This window comes from Pocillopora verrucosa, chromosome 5, assembly GCF_036669915.1.
Source record: "Pocillopora verrucosa isolate sample1 chromosome 5, ASM3666991v2, whole genome shotgun sequence".
NCBI lineage: Eukaryota > Metazoa > Cnidaria > Anthozoa > Scleractinia > Pocilloporidae > Pocillopora > Pocillopora verrucosa.
In genome coordinates, this window is record NC_089316.1 from 26,568,004 (window position 1) to 26,589,787 (window position 21,784).

Sequence of the window (21,784 nt, forward strand, 5' to 3'; positions counted from 1 at the left end):
AAGGAGTGACGGTCACAGCCGAGAAGATAGTTTGATTTTATCAATTTAGTTTATAATGTGAATTGCCGCCGTTAGGAGTACCAAAGCTGACGTTTCGAGCGTTATTCGCTCTGACGCTTCAAAGTTCCTTTAAAAACTCACAGTCGAGAAGAGCCTGGTTACTAGTTCAAGTTCAATTTGTCTCCAGTTTCCTCTCGCATTCTCTCGGTGAAGATGGCGGTAAGATTGTTTCCAAAACTTGTTCTCTTCGGGGATTCCTTAACTCAGGTAAGTTTGAAATTATTTTATATCAGTTTAAGAACCTCCGTTTTACTGAAGTGTGTAAAAATCTTCCACTGCTGGTCTTTAAATGCCGTCACTTCACGTTATCATCACGTCAAAAGTTGGCAACCTGCTAACAAATATCGCGGTGTTGTGTTTTTCTTCACATAAAAGACTCGGCACCCAGTGGTACGGTACCATGATGGTGAGCGCATTGTATTGTCGATCAGAGATACAATATTTTCATACAATCCCATACTTCAATCTGCAAACACTTTCTTCTGAAAAGAAAACATTGGCGAAATTCGGAGACTACCGTAAAGTTTGTGATCCCAAGATACGATTGTTTATTAATTCTCCCCTCTTACAGCGTGACATTTCCTTATTTAGTAGTGATGAGAACTTGCTGTTAGATCAGATGACAACTTTCCCCTGATGAGTTTGAGTATTCTCATTACTGTTTGGTGCATAATGTATGGATATTAAAAGGAGAAGATACATGTTAATCACTTTAAGGAGTTTAAGGGTTAAAAGTTTGTTAGAGAGGAGTTTATTCTTGTCTGCCTTTCATCCTTAGAGAAGGCTGATTTCCAAGGTATGGCCACTCTTCCCCACCGATAAGACCCTCAATTTACATAAATTTTTTTACTTGCAACATGGCTTCAGAATTCTATGGAAAACCTGCTTTTTAGCCTACCCTCCCTTTTCCCATATCTCCACACCCCACCCCCTCCCATTCAGTCTCTCTTTCTTTCCAAGATGCAGATTTATCTTTGAAAAGTTTCCTGGTAAAGATGTCACGCAAGATTTCACCAAAAACTTTGCATTCTTGATATAAAGATGTAACTTTGCACTTCTAACAGCAATCTTTTAGTGAGGGAGGCTGGGGAGCAACACTGGCAGATTATTATCAAAGGTTTGTTTACAAAGAAATAAAGGGAGACTTTTTTTTGTTTTGTCTGAATAGTGAGAAAAAAAAAACAACTTTGATTCCTCTCAAAGAATCAAACCCTCTGCACTCTGACGCTTTACTGCTGAGTTACAGAGAACAAGGTTCATACACGACATAGGTCTTGATACTGCAAGGATCAGGCTCAAAGTTTTGCATGAGTTAAAAAGAATAGGAAAGAGGTTACATTTTTTTTTGGTGGTGTTTTGAAAATAAAGGAAGGTTTTAATTCTGAGAGGGTCAATTTATACAATGAATAGTGGGGCTTAGCTAATTAAGCTTTTACACCCTAAGATCAGTATGCATATTCTTCATACTGTTCTCTAAACATTTCCTAAGATGCCAACATGGAGAATTTGTCTAACAATCAAGAGCTTCTTTAGTCAGTGATCAGCTCCTTTATTCGCCTGACCTTAATGTTTGATTCAGGTGTTATATCTAAGGAGAAATTAGATGCCAGTCAGGGGTTTAAAGAAAAAGATCAGTAGGGTTTAAGGTGAGAGGTCTAAATTGGGTGGAACAGCCTCCTTAACCCTTTAACTCCCAGATCAAATTTGTAACTTTCCTTACTGTCAACCATACAATTGTCATGATGTTGGTGCAGAGAATTTAGTATTGGATCCACTAATTATCCCTAAATTGATATTTTTCTTAGTTCTCATTACTTATCTGGTTGATATTGTATTGATATTGTAAGGAGAAAATCTGTCTTGGTCACTTATGGGAGTTAAAGGGTTTACACTTTCACCCCTAAGAGTGACTGACATCTAATTTCTCCCAACAATATCACCCCTGAATCACACATAAAGAGCACAAGAATAAAGGTAACAATCTCCAACTGAAAAAGCTCATGAATGTTAAATATATTCTCTTTGTCAGCATGTTAAGAAATGTATAGAGAACAGTATGGAGAATATGCATACTGATGTTAGGGTGAAAAGGTTTAACATCCTAGTACCCCTGAGAATTGTTTTGGGAATGTTTAAGAAATAATGCTAAGAACTATGAATTATTGGTACATGAAAATTTCACTCTACCAAACAGCAGTTTGAACAGTTTTGTGTTAGAAGGTGCATTATCTAAATTGAATCATAAGGGTTATAGGAATAAAGGGAATGATCACAAACTAAAAAAGGCTCTTGATTGTTCAACAAATTCTCCTTATCTGCACTTCAGGAGATGTATAGAGAACAGTATAGAGAATGTGTATACTGATGTTAGGGTGTAAAGGGTAAAAAATTTCTAAATGTACAACTATTCCTTACAGTCTATAGCAGAGCTCGCAGAGCGTAGCCCTATAATTATACAAAATAGTGGTAACCCATCAAGCCGAAGAAATTTGGATGTAGAACCGTATGACCGTACAACCGTATGACTATAAGAGATGCTACTTTTAACATGCATGGTCAACTGTACTGCGGGCATGCCAACACCACAGCTTTGTTCAGTAGTCCAGTGGTCAGTGCACTTGGCTCTGAGTCAGATGACCCGGGTTCTAGTCCTGGCCGGGGCAAGGCGTTGTGCTCTTGAGACATGAGGAAAAAAAAAATGCAAGCTCCGCTTTTAGGCTTGGCTAAATCTATGTATTACTGGAACCCATAGCCAAGTATTACTATGCTAATTTTTGTAATCATGTGTTGTGACATCTCATCCACATTCAGTAAATTGAATAGAAATTTTATTTGTTCCTGAGTTTTGTTTCATTTTTTATCAACAGGAAATGTGATGTTCTTAATCGAGGATTCAGTGGTTATACATCAGCATATAACAAGTTCATTCTACCCAAAGTCCTTCAGAGTGACAATAATCCCAAGGGTAGTACTGTGGCGGCAATTGTGCTACTTGGTTCAAATGATGCTGTCTGCAATGAGACAGACCCACGGGGACTTACTGTAGAACAGTATGCTACAAACTTAATGGATATCTTGACACAATTCATGAATGATGGCATGGAAGCAAGTCAAATAGTTTTAATGACACCACCAGCAGTAGCAGATGATAACTACAAGGAATGTTGTGCAGAACGTGGTAAGTAACTGTTTTTATTATCCAACTGCACTAAGTAGATTACAAATAATGCCCAAGTCAAGTACTAAGATACAGTGCTATTGGATGGTTGGTTATTTTGTACTGTTAAAAAAAAAACCTGTTTGACTCTTTCTCTCCTATGAGTGATCAAGACAGAATTTCTCTTTATAATATCAATATAATATCAAGCCGACCAGTGACAAGAGTAAAGAAAACTATTAGTTAGGTGATTATTGGTTGATCCAAGACTAAATTCCCTGAACTAACATCATGAGAAGGGTATGGCAGGCAGTGAGGAGAATTACTCTCAAGATCTTGGAAGTGAAAGGGTGAAGTGTTTGTATTTTAACTCACCCTACTTGGTTGTCAAAATGCGGCATAACTTGTAAAAATACTCCATGATACTACACACCAAAAGATCTAACAAGATAGATATACATTTGTTACGTATATATGACTTGTCTGACTGAAAAAAAAATTACAAAGGTCACAGATTGGCCCTTTGTAATGGATGAAGTCACTCTTGATTTCCTCAAAAAATAATAAATATATAAACAACATTTTTATTTTTATTTTATGATTGTAACTAAGGAGAGATTCTCTTCTATTACACAAAATCAATTAAATACCAAGTGAGTTTTAGAGCAAAGACATATCTTCTCGTGTGAAGATAACACGACATATTCACTTGTTAAAGGATCACTGTTGCTATGGTTACATAAAATAAATAGGTCCTTTCAACGCAGTGTCTTTGATAGCATTGCCTTCATAAGTATTTCATTGGTGTTTATATAATAAATAGAATATTACATGGCCACTTAGAGATACAAAGTTTCACTTCTTGTGTTTGCTCACTTTTGAAAAATTTTTCAACGCTGGAAGAGAAATTTCTCATATCCGCACCATGTAATATCCTCTATCTATCAAAAGGGGAGACAGATGGAAATCTTTTCATCACACTTCCTCTGCTATTCTATGTAGTCGGTCATTTTATTGAACTCTTTCTTTTCTTACTTTTGAGAGAAATTCTTTGATTCTGAACCTGTGAGTATCTTTGGTGGAGATTGTTGACCACACATGAATTATTAATCCAATGATTGTTAATTTTCTTTACAAGATATACCAGTAAGCCTTTGGGATGCCCGGGTAAAACCTTTTGCTGAAAAATGCGCTGATGTGGGAAAAAAGCTTGGAGTGGAGGTTGTCGATCTTTACAAGTTATTCCATGAACAGCCGGTAAGTTTGGATGTTAATCTGTAGATTTTATCAACTTGTGCCGATAAGAAGTATGAAATACACTTTCAACAAGGTTTAAGGGTGCTGATGATCATAGTATTAACAACTGAAATTTTTCATCCACGGCAATAACTGATTACCACCCACTATTACCACCCACCCTAAATTCCATGCAGCCCAAATCTTAACAAAAGGCTTCCTCTTTGTCTGCAGGCATCTGGTTTTTAGATCTTTGGGCTCCAAGCTCAAAGTTTTTCCTGATAACTTAGTTATCAGGAAAAGAGAGAGAAATAGATCTCGCATCAAAAGTTCCATTTGGGCATTTCTCTCCAACCCCCAACCTCCCTTTCCATTATCATATGTCCTCACAATCTAAAACTAAAAATCTTTGAATTTTTAGAACTGGGAGTCTTTTGTAAGTGATGGCCTACATTTTTCAAAAGAGGGAAACCAGTTTGTGGCACAGCAAGTGATTCCAGTGCTGGATACCAAGTTAGGACACTTGCCTATGATATTTCCTGACTGGAAGGATGTAGACCCAAAGCATCCAGATAAATACTTTTGTAATAATTAGCACCTTGGGTTAATTACCTTTATTTACTGACCAAAACAAACAATTATTAAAAATATAAAAGCATAGATCGTAAGTAAAAACCACACCAAATGCATGCGTAATCCAGTGTATCAATTATCAAATATTTAAGTTAACTGTTATGGAGACAAAGTTTAATTGTAATTGTGCATTACATCCAAATAGACATTGTATGAATCAGATTTGTATATTTTTATTACAATAAATATGACACACTTCTACAAGGGATGTTTACAAGCTTAATGTACAGTTTATTCATGTTCTTTGGATAGCTCTGCCTGGAGTATCCTGGTGGGTGGAATTTCAAGCTCTTGATTTACCTTGTAGGATAACAAGAACATTAATTACAAAAAATATATAACATTTATTCTTTTCATGCACTTTAAGCTATTGACATTGCTGATCTTAACAGTACGCAGGACACATGTTATGTACAGCTGTTTGCAGAAAGGTTTTTGGAAAAAATGCAAGTGCATGCATCAACCTTGAAAGGCAGTGTGACTAGTTTTCAGGTCCAGTTCCTTGATGTCAGGATTTCAGGGAAAACAGCATTGTAAAAGAAGTGTAACAGGTTTGATGAATTTTTTTGTTTGCAAGACTGACTTTTAATTCTAAACTTGATGAAAAATGAAGAAAAGGACGCACTCATTGACCCTAATGAACACTGAAAATGATGTAAACTCATGGAGAGCAAACTCTAGGTTACCTTAAGAAACAATTTGTGCAAGGCAATATTTTATTGCTTTGTTCCTCTTGTATTCATGAGTATATCAGTATTTACCCTTGTCCATTTGTCCTTTAGTCCATATTTATTTCTGTAACTCATTTACAACAATTGATTTCAAGACACCTGGAATACCTTTCAAGAGTGTTGTGTGCACTTTGTCCTTTTTGATGCAAACAGCTGTATGAACTCAGTAATGGCCTAGCTCACCAAATAATGGGTATAGAATGGGAATATGAATGGGAACAGGAATGGGAGTAGGAATGAGAGTGAAAATAGGGTGAGAATGGGAACAGGGGTGAGAATAAGAGTGGGAAGAGAATGGGAACAAGTGGGAATGAGATTGGGAACAGGAAAGGGAATGAGTGTGAAGAGAATGGGAACAGGGGTGGGAATGAGAGTGAGAAGGGAATGGGAACAGGAGTGGGAATGAGATTGAGATGAGAATGGGAGCAGGAGGGGGAATGAGAGTGAGAAGAGAAAGGGAATGGGAACAGGAGTGGGAATGAGAATGAGAATGGGAAGAGAATGGGAATGGGAACAGGAGTGGGAACGAAAATGAGAAGAGAGGGAATGGGAGCAAGTGGGATTGAGAGTGGGAACATTGTTAACTGTCTCAAACTCTTCTGCGAGTTATCTTTTCAAAATGTTTCCTCACTGCTGACTAATCATGTTTCTCCTAACTTTGACTATAAGTAACTAATACTATCAATAATCATGGTGTAGTCATATTCTCTCACCCATTAAGAAAGACAACAAGAAACAATTCCTTGTGGTATTTCTTAACAGAAGAGAATTTAATGAGACTCAAGTGTGGTTCCAAATCAATGTGTCAAGCTCAGCTGAGAAATAATAAACTTACTCTGGAGTTCACATACTGATGCAGCAACATCCTTAGCTCTGCATTCTGGAAACAAATATCAACCTCAATACATTGTTCACTTATTGTTTACCAGACAAGATGTTTCCAAGCTACAGTGTGTGTGGCTATATGCAAAACCAAAATAACTTGTAGGGATTGTAGCTAAGGAATTAGGCTGCCAGCTGAAATATCAAGTGAGCCAGCTTGAAGATAGTATTTTAAGTGTATAGTCTAAAAAGTGCATGTTTTGCTTAACTGAGCACTCCAGTCTAAAATCCAGCTGGCAATTGCTGTTTTATCATCTGGCATATTTCACCGGCAGCTGGCACTTAGCAACAATCCTGTTTGTATCTCAGTAACAAACATTCTAAATGCTGAAATAACTAACTCTTTGAAAATGGTGCATCAGGTATTAATTTAGTATAATGATTGTGAAGTGCAGAAACTGATAAAATATCCCATGCTTTACAAAAGGTTGGTAAAAGTTTATAAGCCAACAAATGTTATAACATAGCTAGTAAATTTGTCTAATCAAATTCAATTGCGTGAGTGTGCTTCATATTCCTATTGTGCACGCTCATGACGTCAGCAAACAAATCCCTTGAGAAAAAAATTTTCCTTTGGGTTGAAAATGTTATAAAACAATTGGTTCATACATCAGCTGTGCGTTCATCAAGATGTGAAGCACTTAGGAAGTTTGGAGAGCACTCATCGTGCTCTCCAAACTTCCTAAGTGCTCTCCAAACTTCCTAAGTGCTTCATATCTTGATGAACGCACACTGACATATAAACCAATTGTTCAGTGCATTTCATATTCCACTCTGAATAAAAAAATTGCACCAGCTATTCTAAATACTTGTGGTTCAATTTTCAGCATGGAAGCATGCTACTGATGACCCTAGTACCCCCTCCTATGTATCACAATCTCACTACTCAAAATCTTGTTGACAACCCTGTTTGGTACAATATTGCACAGAACATTGCACAAAATATCTCTTCCAAATCTGGTATAACTGTACCATCTCTTGCTCACCTGCTGTGTGAGGGCATCTGTTTCTTGTATCAGAGCCGCCCTCTCTGTCAGCACTGCCAAATACTTTTCAAATCCATCTAACAAAGCTGTCCAAACTCGCTCTTTCTTTACATCTATTACTGAAGCCATATTTTGCCAGAAACTTTCATCAAGCCTGTAAAATAACAGAGGTATTTTTAATTTTGTGCTACATTTTAGCTGTCAAAAAAGAAATTTAAATGTTTTTTGACAATCATATACTTACGTGGTCACTTTTCCAACTCCAGCTCCCACCTTTAAACTTTGCCGCTTAGCTTCCCTGAAGGGAAATACAATCACACAAGGTCAAGTTGTGATTTTCAATGAAATAACCCCTGACCCACACACTCCAAATAATAATCCGAAAGTAGAAAACTTCTCCCTATAATATCCTTACATTATCCAGCAAACATGTAATGAGAATATTCAAATGTGTCAGGTAGAAGTTGATATCTTGATCTAACACCAAATTCTCATAACTAATTTACAAAGATATGTGTAGCAGCTAGAAGGGAGAATTAACAACCAGATCTTGGGAGTTAAAGGGTTAACCAGAGAGTTAAAAATCAGTAAGGAGAAATATCAATGAGAGGATTTTGTTTCAGAAGTGACACAACTCCAAATTCTCAGAACTAACCGAAAAGACATTTTTGCTAATCTGTAGCATGAAGTAGTCTTCAGATCTTGGGAATTTAAGGTTTTAGTTTCCCTCAGCACAAAAACAGCTTTCAAGCTTTACATGAATTTACTTACTTCTGTGGTTGGCGGTTGTCTTGCACAAATTTTCTTAAAGCCTTCACAACTTCATTTGGGTGAATAAGGTTCTTCATTTCTGTAGGAACAAATCCTTTTTTTTAACAAAAAATCATTTCATTTTTACAGGACAAAGGAAAATGAATTTTAGCCATGATTAAATCTGATGTTGTGCCAAGAATCATAACTGAGATAAATAGACAAATATTTTGAATAGCGTCAAATTTCACCTCACAATATCACCCCTAAACCACACACTAGGATTGTGAGAATGAAGAAAATGATCAACTAGAACTAAAAGAAGCTGTTGATTGTTGAACAAATTCTCCTTGTCAACATCTTGGAAAATATATGGAGAACAGTAAGGAGAACTATGTAAACTGATAAGCCCCTGGTAAAGGAGAAAATCCACACAAGTCTTACCTGACAAATGTGCTTTGACAGACGATGAATCGCTTGCCTTCTCATCTACACTCAACACTACAGATCCATCTTCATCTTCCTTTTCTCTTTCATCCATTTTGCCAGCTGTTTCTTCAATGGTTGCCTTCTCTTCTGTCATCTCATCATCCTTAGTTCCTTTCTCGCTTCCTTCTGGTGCTTGTTCACTCTCTCCATGACCAAGGAAGTAGTTTGACAGCAGATAGATGTCATCCTCTGTATCTACACCCAGTGCCTTCAAAATAAAATAAAAAGAAAGATTAATTAAACAAGGTCAAACCTGGCAATGATAATTAAAGAAGTCACTGTTACATGAACATCAACATACAGTATGGTAACCACTCAAAAGTAAAGGGGTAAGTTTCTAAAGAAACTGTGGTGCTGCGTCTGTGGGAGAGTATACCAGGTAATTTAGTGTTAACAACTGAGTTGAAAACGTAAATTAGCCACCGGGTAAAAGGGTAAAAAAGCTGACATTTCGAGCGTTAGCCCTTCATCAGAGCGATTGATTGCATCACTCAAAACTCAGCCCTTAACTCTTGAACCTTGATTCTTGAAAGCTTTGAGAATTGAGGCTCAAGTCAAGTTTCCAATGTTCAAGACAAGCTTTGAGATCATTGAGACAGAAAAGAAAGATATTTTGTGCCATTTGCTTTTCTTATGACTACAAGCTTCCTTTCTTTAAATGAATTCACAGGATAAAAACAATTACAGGGTGCACCATGCCCAATGCAGTGACAAGTAGCTTTATCCCAGAAGACATTTTATAAAATTTGAATATTGAAGGGAATGAATAAGTGCTGGTAACGGTAATTACAAAAAATATTTGTAATTATATAATTATATAACAAGTGACTAGTAACAATATGTGGCTGATTTTAATTTTGCATTTCACTGTGCAGTCTAAGTTTTTAAAGGCTAGGAAAAAATGCAATAGAGTAACACCAATAATATTCCAAATTATTCTCTTCAAGCAATAACAAACACTTACTGCAAAGATGGCATCAAGCTTCATCAGAGATTGTTCATCTTTCTCAAGAGGAGCAAGTAGTTTGGTTAGCTTAGACTCCACAAGAAATCCCTACAATTTGTAAAAATAGCAAAAGATAAATGACAAAAATATATTATTAATGATATAAAATACATCATTTATACTTTATAAGTTATTGGTTAAATTGCTTTTGTGATTGTAGAGGTAAGTGCACTCTGATTGGTTGAGGATTGCTTCATATCTTGCTATAATCACCTTGCACTGGGTGATTATAGCTGGAGTGCCAAAATTCAAGATTATTGCCCTTGTTCTGTCAATTTTACCAAGGAATTGATGAAACTGATAGAACAAAATTCAATTACGTAGAGTGCAAAAGATGCTATTGAAATATTTTAGCATAACACTTTTCAAAAGAAAGATATGAAGTTTTTGCTGAATGATTACAATAGACCTGTTGAATTTGAGTGGCAACTGGCTGCTTATCTCTACATGAGTAATCAAAACATAATCATAACAGAATGGTTTTAACAACAAAAAACAATTTTACAACAGAATTCATGTGCACCTGAGCAATTATACTAAAACAATTACTTAATATAATATTGTTAAATATGTTTGTAACAGTAAGTGTTTGACTCACAGCCTCATCACAGATGAGTTCCAATACAGCTTTGATGGTTTTAGCAGACAAGTTCTTTCCTGCCATCTGTCTCTCAAGCTTGCCACCAACTGAACTCTTATCAATATCTTCCTCTCCATCATCTGTCCCAACTGAAATACAGTTGATCACACAAAACAACTTACAATCACTATTGAACATTGCATTAACTCTGTTATACATAAATTACATTTCTTCAATTTTCCACACCTATTAATATTCTTGTAGAGTGAACAATTATCAACTGAGACAAAAAATAGTTGATCTGTAAACAGACAAGTTCCTTTTGAGTCAGTTGATAGTTTGGGAGTCTCTGATTTCAAACCTTACAATTAAAGACTGGAAGTTTTTGGTAATGTTACAGTAATTAAGACTAACAAAATTGGACTAAAAATTGAGACCTGCCAAATTATCTGGTGAGGGTAGCAAATGGGGGAGGGGGGGGGGGAGAAAGAGTTTTTGATCCCATTTTGCTCACAAATTTTAAGAACAATTCTCACATTACATAAAAGGGAAAACCTAAAATAATTATGTCCTCTTGTGTACAAAGGTTTCAGAGAAATCTTGAGGTTTTCAAGAAATGCATGAAAAAAATTCACCAGTCACATATATTTCAGGAGGCAAATCAAGTCTCAGACTGGTTCATAAATTTTTGAATCACACTTGTCTTTCTATTAAATTTACACTTCAATATTAATTTTGGCCTTAACCACCCATCATGTGTAACCCTAGAATGCTTGGACACCTGTTTCAGGGGTAATTCTTGCTTTTGAGTGCTCACCTCCTGACATGATCTCATGAGCCATCTGTGTTGCAGACATTTTTTGCTCTTTACTTCCATAAGTCTGTTCTGCAGTCTTGGGAGTGTCCATGAAATCTCTAAAATGAGAAACAAAATCGAATTCATTCCACTACTACAAAACAGTGCTTGATAGCATAGCCTAGGTGAGAATAGTCCTGAGAAGAACTGTTGTCTGTGGTGCATGGCGAATGATGTTTTGACAACCTGAGCTGAAGTCATCAACAGAGTCAAGTGAGAAATTGTTGTCAAATGAGTCTTAGAAGTCCAGTTCTTGCACACTGATTGGTCACTTTGACATGATGCTATTGGCTGAAAGTCTTAAGTGTACAGAGTACATAGGTTGTAATTGGCCAGTTTCAATCTATTGCTAATGTTAGGCTATTCTGTTCAGTTTATTTTTGGTGTGAATGCAGTGAATAAGTTGTTTGTCTTTTTATGGTGTGTTTGTATACCAGTCACCGTTTGACAATAAATGGTTAAATCTATGAGCAACAGGTGACTCCCTGCCATAGAGTAGTCCATCTGTTTTAACAACCTAAGTGGAATCCTCATCAGTCTCACTCCCAAACAGACAATCAAACTACTTAATCAAAAAAAATGTACAGTAGTTCACCAAACTCAAATCAGATGTGGATTAACTGGTTTGACATTTGCATTGATGACACTTCATAATAGTCACACAGTCATGTGACTGTACTTACAGATTAGGTGGCTCCCAAGGCAGACCCAATTGATGTTCATGAATAATTCTGTCTGCCTCCAGCACACTGTGCACCAGTTCCCTGACTTGCTCCTCATTCATGGCCCACACATCCTGAAACTTCTTTTGATCTGTTGTCTGAAAATGTCTACAAAATACCGGTAAAAATTTAATTCTGATCCATAAAAAAATCCTATAAAGTGCGTGTCATAGGATATGCCCCTCACAACTACAGATTGAGAGAAAAAACCTCCAATACTAACCTCGACTTTTTTTGTAGTTCTCTAAACTGTTCTGTGATTCTTTTGTAATCGTCTGTTAAGCTTTGATTGTCCTCTCTGGTAAACCAACAGTAATTACCAAATTATGGATTGAAACACATACCCATGATATTTCAAGCAGCCCCACCTGGTAAGTCAGAGGATTTGATTTCAAAATGATCAAAATAAATCATCACCTATATTGTTTTTCTTGCTTGGCCAGCTTCTGTTTAAGATTATTTAGGACATCTTGAAGTCTGGAAAAAAGGACATAAAAGTCTACATAAATTTTTACAAGCCCATGTTTGCAAGTAAAGAGTACACTGTATCTGGATACTATACAAACCTGGTGATTTTACGTTTCTGTTGTGATTTTGTGATAGTGTTTTCCTCATCGCGCTTCTTCAGCACCTATTTAAAATATTAAGTAATTGTTTAATTTGAGCATCTCCTGATGTTATAGCTATCCTGTTACTCAGAACAAAGTTCTGTCTTGGTCACTCAAGGAACTGAAAGGTTAACAGTGCAATTATCTTTACTGTTTCTAGAAATGACTCACTTGAAAGTTATACTCCAGCTTTTCTTGGTTTAACTGGTATGTGGCTTTCATTTGCTGTAGCTGTTGTTCCAATATCTAGATTAGAGGAAATTTGAAAAGTAGATTGATCAACTGCCTTCCTGAACTTATCCTTTAATGGCCTGTATAAACTACTGCCTGGCTAGCTCAGATTGTAGAGCACCACACTGATGTGCTGTGTTCTTCTCCCTGGACGCACATTCTCATTATAAATAAGCTCTGCAAACTGGGCAAAATCAATAGCTGTCCTCCTCGTTAGTGAGAGTTCCAGGATTGATTCTTAGCAGTCGCAAGTTTTTTCCCAATGCATTCTCTCAATCTCCTTTTACCCTTTTTGCTCTGACCTTCTTCCTTCTTCTTCAAAAGCACGACATGTGTCTTTTTAAATTTTACCCAGAGCCATAACCATTTATTGTGCAGAAATCATCAACATTTAAGAAGCCATTCACCAGAGTGCATATGAAAAAGTGTTTTGAATTCAAAATGTGTGGGATCAAACCAGTTTTAAAAAAAATTAAAAAAAGAAAAGAACCTGTTCTATTAGTTAGGCTACTCACCTGTACGTCTGTCTCCAGTTTGATCTTCACCATGTTGTATTCCTCTGCATCCTGGACTCTCAATGTTTGTAACTGATTTTCATGGTCTTCAACTCTTTTACGTCGAGAATCCATGTACTCAACCTGTGGTTCAATCAAGTCAAGTTATTACTAAGAGTGATGTCTGTTCTTTTAAGTCACAATAGTTATTTCTGAGTGAATTTATTTCCTTAAATTATAATCTGAAGTTATTAATACCTCTTACTTCTCAAGTTTCAAGGTTGTAATGTAATTATAGACCAAGTTTTCCATTTGGATTATATTGATGGCATAAGTGCACAGCACACAGCACACAGGCCATGAATCTGAGCACAAAAAATTAAGGTTCTGTAGCAGTACAGACTGAGAAAGCTATGCTAGAAAGATATTCATTTTTACTCTGGGTTCAAACAGAGGGGGAAATTTCACTTCCATTAAAATTTTGAATTCAACTAGCTGTATATTGAAATATGGCCTGCAAAATTGACCAATCATAGTGCACATACTATTACAGAGATAATAAGTCATGGTAATCTACCTCCTTGTCACGTCTCTGTTGCATGGAGGTGTCCCATTTCTTTCTGTTATTATCAATCAGTTCACCTCGTTCAGTTACAAAAGCTTTCTATAACAAGGTAAAACAATTAAAAATAAAAATTAATTCATAACCATGCATTCATTAAATCACATATCTGAGTTATAGCATAGAGCTTTAGCTGCCTAGTTCACTCAATTTGTAGAGTACTGGACTACTCTATGGGAGTAAAGGGGTAAGTTTCTAAAGAAACTGTGGTGCTGCGTTGGTGGGAGAGTATAGCAGGTAATTTAGTGTTAACAACTGGGTTGAAAACGTAAATTAGCCACCGTAAAGGGTAAAAAAGCTGATGATTCGAGTTTGTCCGCCATGATGATCGAGGCTTCTAACGGGCATGTGCTTTGCGTGGGAAACAGTGATTTACCCTTTACGGTGGCTAATTTACGTTTTCAACCCAGTTGTTAACACTAAATTACCTGCTATACTCTATGGGAGGTCAAGGTTTCAAATCCCAGACCAGAACCACATTTAGGGTCTTAAAATAACTGAGGAGAATATGCTGTCTTTGCTATGACATCTTCGAATCATTAGACATTTAAGTCTTCTTCCATAAGGATAATAAATGATATTGGAGAATTTGATGTCAAATCACACAAGATCTTTCCTTGGATACTGACTCTTTCTCCTTGAAAAGTTATTGATATTGTAAGGAGAAATTCCTTTTTGGTTGCTCTTGGGAAAGAAAAGGTTGAGGAAATCCCAGAGTAAATCTTACAAACCTCAATCTGAGTGAGTTCCTCTCTGTAAGCTTTTGTCAACTGTTTCATCTGTTCTTCCATTCTCTCTACCATAAGGTCAACATCTTCAGCCTTTGAACACAGAACATGAAATAATTAGGGTCAACACTTACAGAGCAATTAGAGAAAACAATATCTAGAAAATCTTCTCTTAACTGTTTAACTCCCAGATCTGATTGTCAATTCTCCCCTTTAGCTGCTAAACATTCCCTAGTAAATTAGTTATAAGAATTTGGTGTGAAATCAAGATAAAAACTTCTACCTGATAAGTTTGAGTATTCTCATTACCAGTTTGTGGGATAATGTATGATTATCATAGGGAGAAGTTACATGTTAATCTCTCTTGAGAGTTAAAGGGTTAAGCCTGCAAGCCCAAATTATTAGTGCTTACACAAGAGCATTTCTTCATCTGCAGAAAAGAGTGAGGTTTTTGGAAATGTGAATCTGCGAGACGTCTCCAAGGGGCGGAGCCCTGATAACTAGTGCCAGACCCCTAGTAAAACTATCTTTGATTTGTCTCAAATCTTCCTGCAGACAGAGAAACCTAGGTCCTGGAGCACAAGCCAATCTTCATGTAGTTTTTGTTACATCATTCAGTCTTAAATGAATAAAAGTATTTGGTAACTCACAGCTTTTTTCAAGTCTTTCACATACTGGTCATCTTTGGCTTTAAGCTCCTAATAAAACAACATTCAAGTCATCAAAATTAACAAAATGCTATAAACTTATCTCCTCAAAAAATACCTTGAAAAATAGCAAAAGAAAAAATTATTTACCTGTTGAAAGTCATGGATAAGCTTATTTTTCTCATCTATCATACTGTCACAGGCACCTTTTTGCTCTGTCAACATCTAGAATTGAAAATAATATGAAAGATTATTTTCACACTATAAAAAGATATAAATCTAGTTTTACTTATGGTACTTAGCCCTCTGAACACTAGCATCAGATGCATATTCTCCATACTGTTCTCTATACATTTCCTAAGGTGCTGCCATGGAGAATTTGTTTAACGATCAAGAGCTGCTTTGGTTGGTGATCATTTTTTCTATTTTTGTGACCTTAATGTGTAATGCAATGTGTGGAAGTGGTGTGGGGAGAAATTAGATGCTAGTCACTCTTATAGGTTGAAAGGTTAATCAATGTTATTCCTGTATGTATTTAATAAATTTTCATGTAAAACACACTCACTGCATTCAAGTCTTGAGGAATTTCTTTGGAAAGAGCATACTCCCATTTCTTGGTGATCTGAGGAGAAACAACTCCAAAAAGTAAGACAGACACATCATATCTACTAAAAGTACCAAATACAGTGCACTAGACAAAATTCTGGTCAGATGGATTTTAACCCTACCTCCTCAAATTTTTCAGTAGCAGACTTGGCCTCAGCTTCAAGCTTCTCATTTCTTCAAAAAAATAAATAAATAGCAAGTTTTGAAACAGAATATTACCTTCAATACAATCCATTTCTTAATACATGTTCTTCTCCACGCACTTAAAAATATTGATACAAAAATGTACCCACATTTAAAGAATAGTTAAGGCGAGATATTTTTTAAGAGTTTTTTTACCTTTGCCTTCGTTGCTCTTCCTCCTCAAGTCTTCTTGTTGACTCTCTTGCATCAGCTGCAACATGAACATTAGTGACAAGTTCCGTACCATCAGATTTCAGTTTCACCAAGCGCTGTGTAAAAAAAAACGAGGAAAGTTCAGAAAAAAGACATTGGCATTTGTTCCTCAGCTGGAATAGGAGCAGAGACATTAAGTTTGTTCCTGTAGCAGATTTTATTCTGATGTTGTTGATCTTTCAAATAAATTGTTAACCTGTCTACTGTCTTCCATTTGTTTTCGGCTTTTAAGTGCATCTTTCTCTGAATCAACTGGCTTCTTCTTCGCAGCATCCTCTCCACTTGCTTCCCTGATATTTAGAAAAGAACAGAAAGTTTTGCAAGTTCAAAACATTTCCAACTTTTTGCAGGCTTGTGAAAGCTTACCTTCTCGCGGCTTCGAGACGTCTTTGTATCCGGATTCTTCGTGCAGCTATCCGTTCTTCTGCATTTGCAGAATCTACAGATGGTCCTTCTTCCTCGTCGTCTTCGTGGGAACTCATATCTCTCGTTTTCTCACCAAATTTTTAACACACAAAATTGTTCATAATATGTTCAATTTTACAGATGTCAGTATTTATGCGTTGCTACCTTGGTAACCTGGTGATCTCGCCTAGTGTCCAATCTTTCTCGTAGTACACAATGTGTCCTGGGTTCAGTAGACAAGCGAAAAAACATGGCGACTTCGGGGAGTCCTTCATTTTCGGGAACTGTCCAAAGTTTTTCTTTTTCTTACCTTGAATGATCCGCAAACAGCAAGATAAACCATGATCAAGTATTTTGTGTGTATGGCTGAGGAAATTTTACGCATCATCTTGCCTAAAACTCACCCGTTTTCCACATAAAAATTAATTTGTGTGGCTAGGATTTTGTGTGAAGTTTGCATATTTATTTGTTGTTATTGAAATTGATAAGGCCAAGTTTCAAAGTTGAAAGCATATTCCTGATGTCTGAAGCTGATTCAACGATGCCAAGAACTAAGAAATCTATTGAACACACTGGATTTAAAACGATCGAGAGCATTGGCAAACTTGTTCTGCATCTCATTCTTCGGTTTTGGAGAGCGTGCAGTGCGGCTATGTTAACTCTTCTTCTTCTTTATTGGTTATACGGAGGAGTTGTTAGCTTTTTGCTGTTAACAGCAGCAGTGTTTGGTGCCTTATACCATTATCAAGACACTTTGCTTTACTTCCCGGAACAACCTGTCACAGCAAGAGTGTACGTTCAGAACCCCGCTATTCTGGGTTTACCATTCGAGAATTTGTTCATCAAGACGCAAGATGGCGTGAATATTAATGCTATATTTATAAAACAACCGCCTCAGTTTCAGAGCTCTGTTCCAACCGTGTTGTTTTTTCATGGAAATGCGGGAAATGTTGGCCACAGACTAATTAACGCAAAGAGCTGGCATAATTACTGTGGTTGTAATGTGTTGTTGGTGGAGTACAGAGGATATGGAAAAAGTGAGGGCTCTCCCAGTGAATATGGTAAGGGAGTTGATAATGTGTATCTACCGCTGTTAAGAGTTTCTAAAGCTGATGTTTAGCCCTCTGCTCTGATTAAGGCCTAATGCTGGATATGTCGTCTTTAGAAACTCTTTACAGTGGCTAATACAATATCAAAGAATTTAAAAAAAAACCAAACATTTCATAGTACCCCCACTGATGCAACACTACAGTTTCTTTAGAATCTTACTCCATTTAACCTTTTACACCTTAATATCAGTATCCATATTCTCTCAATAATCTTCACACATTTCCTCTGCGCCACCAAGGAGAAGTACTTCTTTTTTTAAGTTGTAGTTTCATGAGACACATGTGTGTGTATTTCCTTTGATGGGTTGATTTTCCATGTGTTTACCCGCGGGTAATCTGTTGATTTTGCATTAAACGCGCGCCACTGCGGGTAATAGGGAGGTGCGGGTTATGTGACAATTTTAAAATCTAGTGGTAGTTGAATTGAAAAAAATTATTATTTGGGCATGGGCCGCTAGTGTTTTTACTGTATAATCTTATCAATAACGTACATGCTAATATTGACACAGAATTGTGCACGCGCCTGAATTTCTTTGACCTTTAAACTCGACAAAGACGCTTTCAAGTTTTCGAAAGTTGGATCAGACAACTTTTAAAAGACTGAAATGTATCACCCTAATGTCACGTTTTCGCCACCAAAAAGTTGAATAACATAACGTGCGGGTTATCCACCAGTGCGGGTAATCTGTTGACTTTTTTTTCGCCGTATGCAATAATCGGCCAGTGCGGGTAATCGGCTGTGCGGGTAAACGACCGGAAATTACGGTAACAGTTTACTGTTTTACAAGCACAAGTGATCTTTAACTCCTTCACTTGCAGATCTCATCAGTAATTCTCCTTACCGTCTTCCATACAATTCTTCTCATGTTACTTCAGAGAATTTGCTATTGGGTCAGCAAATAATCCCCTTAATTGATGTTCATCGTTATTCTCATTACTTGTCTGCTTAATATTGTATTGATGTTGTAAGGAGAAATTCTGCCTCCATCACTCATGGGAGCTAATTAAAGGGTTAAATGCTGTGTGTCATTCTTTTTTCATCGCAGGGTTTGAGTTGGATTCAGAAGCTGCCTTTTCTTATCTGTTGTCGCGGACTGATATAGACACAAATAAGATTGTTATATTTGGACGTTCATTGGGTGGGGCTGTGGCTATTGCTCTAGCGTCAAATGAACTTTATTTGGACAAAGCATTTGCTTTGATTGTGGAGAACACTTTTACAAGTATTCCAGGCATGGCAAATCAACTTGTTAATGGCCTTGGTAAACTACCTTACTTCTGTTTTAGAAACAAGGTAATTTAAAAAATGGTTTTTAGCCAAGGAGTAACAACCTTTGTTATATCTCTTAGTTAGAATGTGTGCTATGATTGGTCAACTGAGCAGGCCATATTTCACTGCATTCCTTATTTACCTTTTAATTCCTAAGATCTGATTATTAATTCTCCCTTCTGGCTGCCACACATTTCTCTATAAATTAGTTACAAGAATTTGGTGTTTGATCAGGGTAACAACTTCTCCCTGATAAGTTTGAGTATTCTTATAACTTGTTTTGCTGGGAAATGTTTGGAAATTATAGGGAGAAGTTACATGTCAATCCCTTCTGGGATTTAAAGGGTTAAAGTCTGTTTGAAGTGAAATCTTACCCCTCTATTTGAACCCAGAGACATAACAAATATATTACCAAACTCATGTTCTCAGTTTCTACCTAATTTTTTCCCTCAGATTTATAGCCCAGGCACTTCATGCATGGTCCTTAGCTCTGACCAAGAGTAAATGCTTGAAATGTTAACCAAACTGAATTATCATGCAATAACCCTACAGATAAAGCACCAGAATTTCCTTCAACGTTTATTTAATTTTTATACTGTTTGACATTTATGCCTTACAGTTTGATTCCTTGAAGAAGATCCGTAAGTCAAAAGTTCCAACCCTTTTTCTGTCTGGATTGGCTGATCAACTTATCCCTCCAAGAATGATGACAAGCCTTTACAAGGTTTGTTTTGATCAACCATGATCTTCTCTTCACAGTACCCGTAACAGTCTTTGTCATAAAATTGCAAGAAAGTCAAACATGTTTCTAAAAGTTTACAGGACACACAAAAGAGTTGTGATTTTTTGTAGCTTTTTTGAAGTGGAATTAGATTTCAACTAAACATTTTGTTATACTTTAACAGACATCAGGATCCTGTCTTAAGAAAATGGAATGCTTTGATCGTGGAACACACAATGAAACATGGCAGTGTTATGGGTACTTTGATGGAATTGCAAGATTCTTATGTGAGGTACTTGCTTGCAGACAATTACCATAACATAATCTTATTTTTTAGCTGACACGCTTTTCAATATAAGTTGGAAGAGAACCCACATCAAAGGATGCAAATGGAATAGAATGATTTTGTTCAAGACTGGCTGTTCTTGTTCCTCTGTTTAGATGGTGATTTGCTCGCATAGTGCTTTGCTGATCTAGCAGTGCGCAATATGCATAGTGCATTATTTACTGGGTGGAAGGTCAATACGGGACTAACATTTTTGTTTGCATCAACTTCTCATACATGTGTCATGTCAATTATTGCACTGCCTCTCTCTGGAACTGACAAAACTACCATGGGTATGGGGGTGCAGCAATAAAATCTCCTCTCATGTGAGGGATGGGGGCTCAATAATTTAGCCCCTCTCTAGTACCGTGAGTGAAAATGTCAGAGACAACTCAGGGATTCACAAAAAGGGCAAATAAAAATAAAATTTTCAAATAATCCAGCTAAGAAGTGGATTGGGCACTCCTATTTCTACTTTTGATTTAGTTTTAATAATTTTTGTTGCACACACTGAATATTTCTTTTTAAATTCATTCAGGTCCATCAAGCTAGGGAAGCTGGTGTGATTGGACCACCAATTTTAAATGAGAACTCCAATGGCCTTGGAGGCTCCTCCACCTCAGCTGTTCTCAATGTACACAGCCACACTGAAGACATTTAAATCAAAATAATTATGAAGAAAATACTTTGGTTGTATGAAATATACAGGTAAAAGAAAACACCAGCCATAGATTAAGGTAGTTTGAGACACAAATTAATTTTGTGTTCAAATAAAATTGGATGGAGGGTTCAAATTAGCTTGAATTGGTAGTTTAACAAGGGAAAGTCTTGATTAAAAATTATTTAATTGGTTGAACATGAAGAGCTGTCAGATTGGTTTTGCATATAACATGGCCAATGGGTGAATCGTGGAAGTGTCATTGGAGTCCAAGATTCTCCAGATGATATGACTTTCATCTCTTGGAGTTTGTGTTATTTTTACCTTTGTCTCCGCATGTAGACCTAAGATAGGCCTTGTTATTCTTTTTCCTCCAATACCTCAGAGGAATTGTTGAAAAAAGGCAAGAATTTTACAATCTTGCCATTCAACTTTTCTTCCTGGGTATGAGTCAAAGCAATAAAGAAATACAGGGAATGTGTCATAGAACTTAAGGTTGAAATGTTTTTGTAGTATACTAGCAATTCTAGACAAGATCATTGCACTTAAATACCAACACATTTTAAGTTCTGGCAAACCAAAGGCTTCACTTAAATGGATTGAATCACAGTTGAAACAACAGTGAAACATGAGTGAAGTGTGCCCCCTTAACGAAATTTGGCCACATATTTTAATGCTATGCGTTAAAACAAAAAGGAAAAAGTACTCATGAGGACTTTTGAAAAGCTCTGATTTGTCTGTCAGGGTTGTACACAAAAAATTTAACCAAAACCAACTGAATTGCATCATAAAATCAGTCTTGAATTCTTCATAAATTCAAAGAGAAAAATAAAAAAAGAAAAAGTATTTGAAAAATATTTTTTTAATAGGGAATCT

At 36.5% G+C, this 21,784-nt stretch overlaps 3 protein-coding genes across 3 annotated transcripts; 2 read left to right on the forward strand and 1 right to left on the reverse strand.

Moving 5' to 3' along the window:
- Positions 1-204: 204 nt before the first annotated feature.
- LOC131772757 (isoamyl acetate-hydrolyzing esterase 1 homolog) lies at positions 205-5,290 on the forward strand. Its single transcript, XM_059088709.2, has 5 exons — positions 205-267; positions 1,125-1,177; positions 2,928-3,238; positions 4,356-4,474; positions 4,875-5,290. Exons 1-5 carry the CDS (start codon positions 214-216, stop codon positions 5,046-5,048), a joined length of 711 nt encoding a protein of 236 aa, XP_058944692.2. The 5' UTR covers positions 205-213; the 3' UTR covers positions 5,049-5,290.
- LOC131772756 (dynein regulatory complex protein 1-like) lies at positions 4,922-16,970 on the reverse strand. Its single transcript, XM_059088708.2, has 24 exons — positions 16,787-16,970; positions 16,617-16,710; positions 16,364-16,476; positions 16,147-16,198; positions 15,984-16,040; positions 15,569-15,643; positions 15,422-15,469; positions 14,775-14,864; positions 13,999-14,085; positions 13,443-13,565; positions 12,868-12,942; positions 12,655-12,719; positions 12,506-12,565; positions 12,312-12,386; positions 12,050-12,196; positions 11,328-11,425; positions 10,529-10,659; positions 9,889-9,978; positions 8,880-9,132; positions 8,457-8,535; positions 7,930-7,983; positions 7,686-7,839; positions 6,653-6,697; positions 4,922-5,386 (listed from the first exon to the last, which is right to left on the reverse strand). The coding sequence occupies exons 1-24, from the start codon at positions 16,900-16,902 to the stop codon at positions 5,318-5,320; spliced, it is 2,250 nt and encodes a 749-aa protein (XP_058944691.2). The 5' UTR covers positions 16,903-16,970; the 3' UTR covers positions 4,922-5,317.
- Positions 16,971-17,073: 103 nt separating this feature from the next.
- Positions 17,074-21,783, forward strand: LOC131772751 (protein ABHD13). The gene is made up of 5 exons (XM_059088700.2): positions 17,074-17,886; positions 18,981-19,228; positions 19,824-19,928; positions 20,110-20,217; positions 20,789-21,783. The coding sequence occupies exons 1-5, from the start codon at positions 17,346-17,348 to the stop codon at positions 20,909-20,911; spliced, it is 1,125 nt and encodes a 374-aa protein (XP_058944683.1). The 5' UTR covers positions 17,074-17,345; the 3' UTR covers positions 20,912-21,783.
- The last annotated feature ends 1 nt before the right edge of the window (position 21,784 follows it).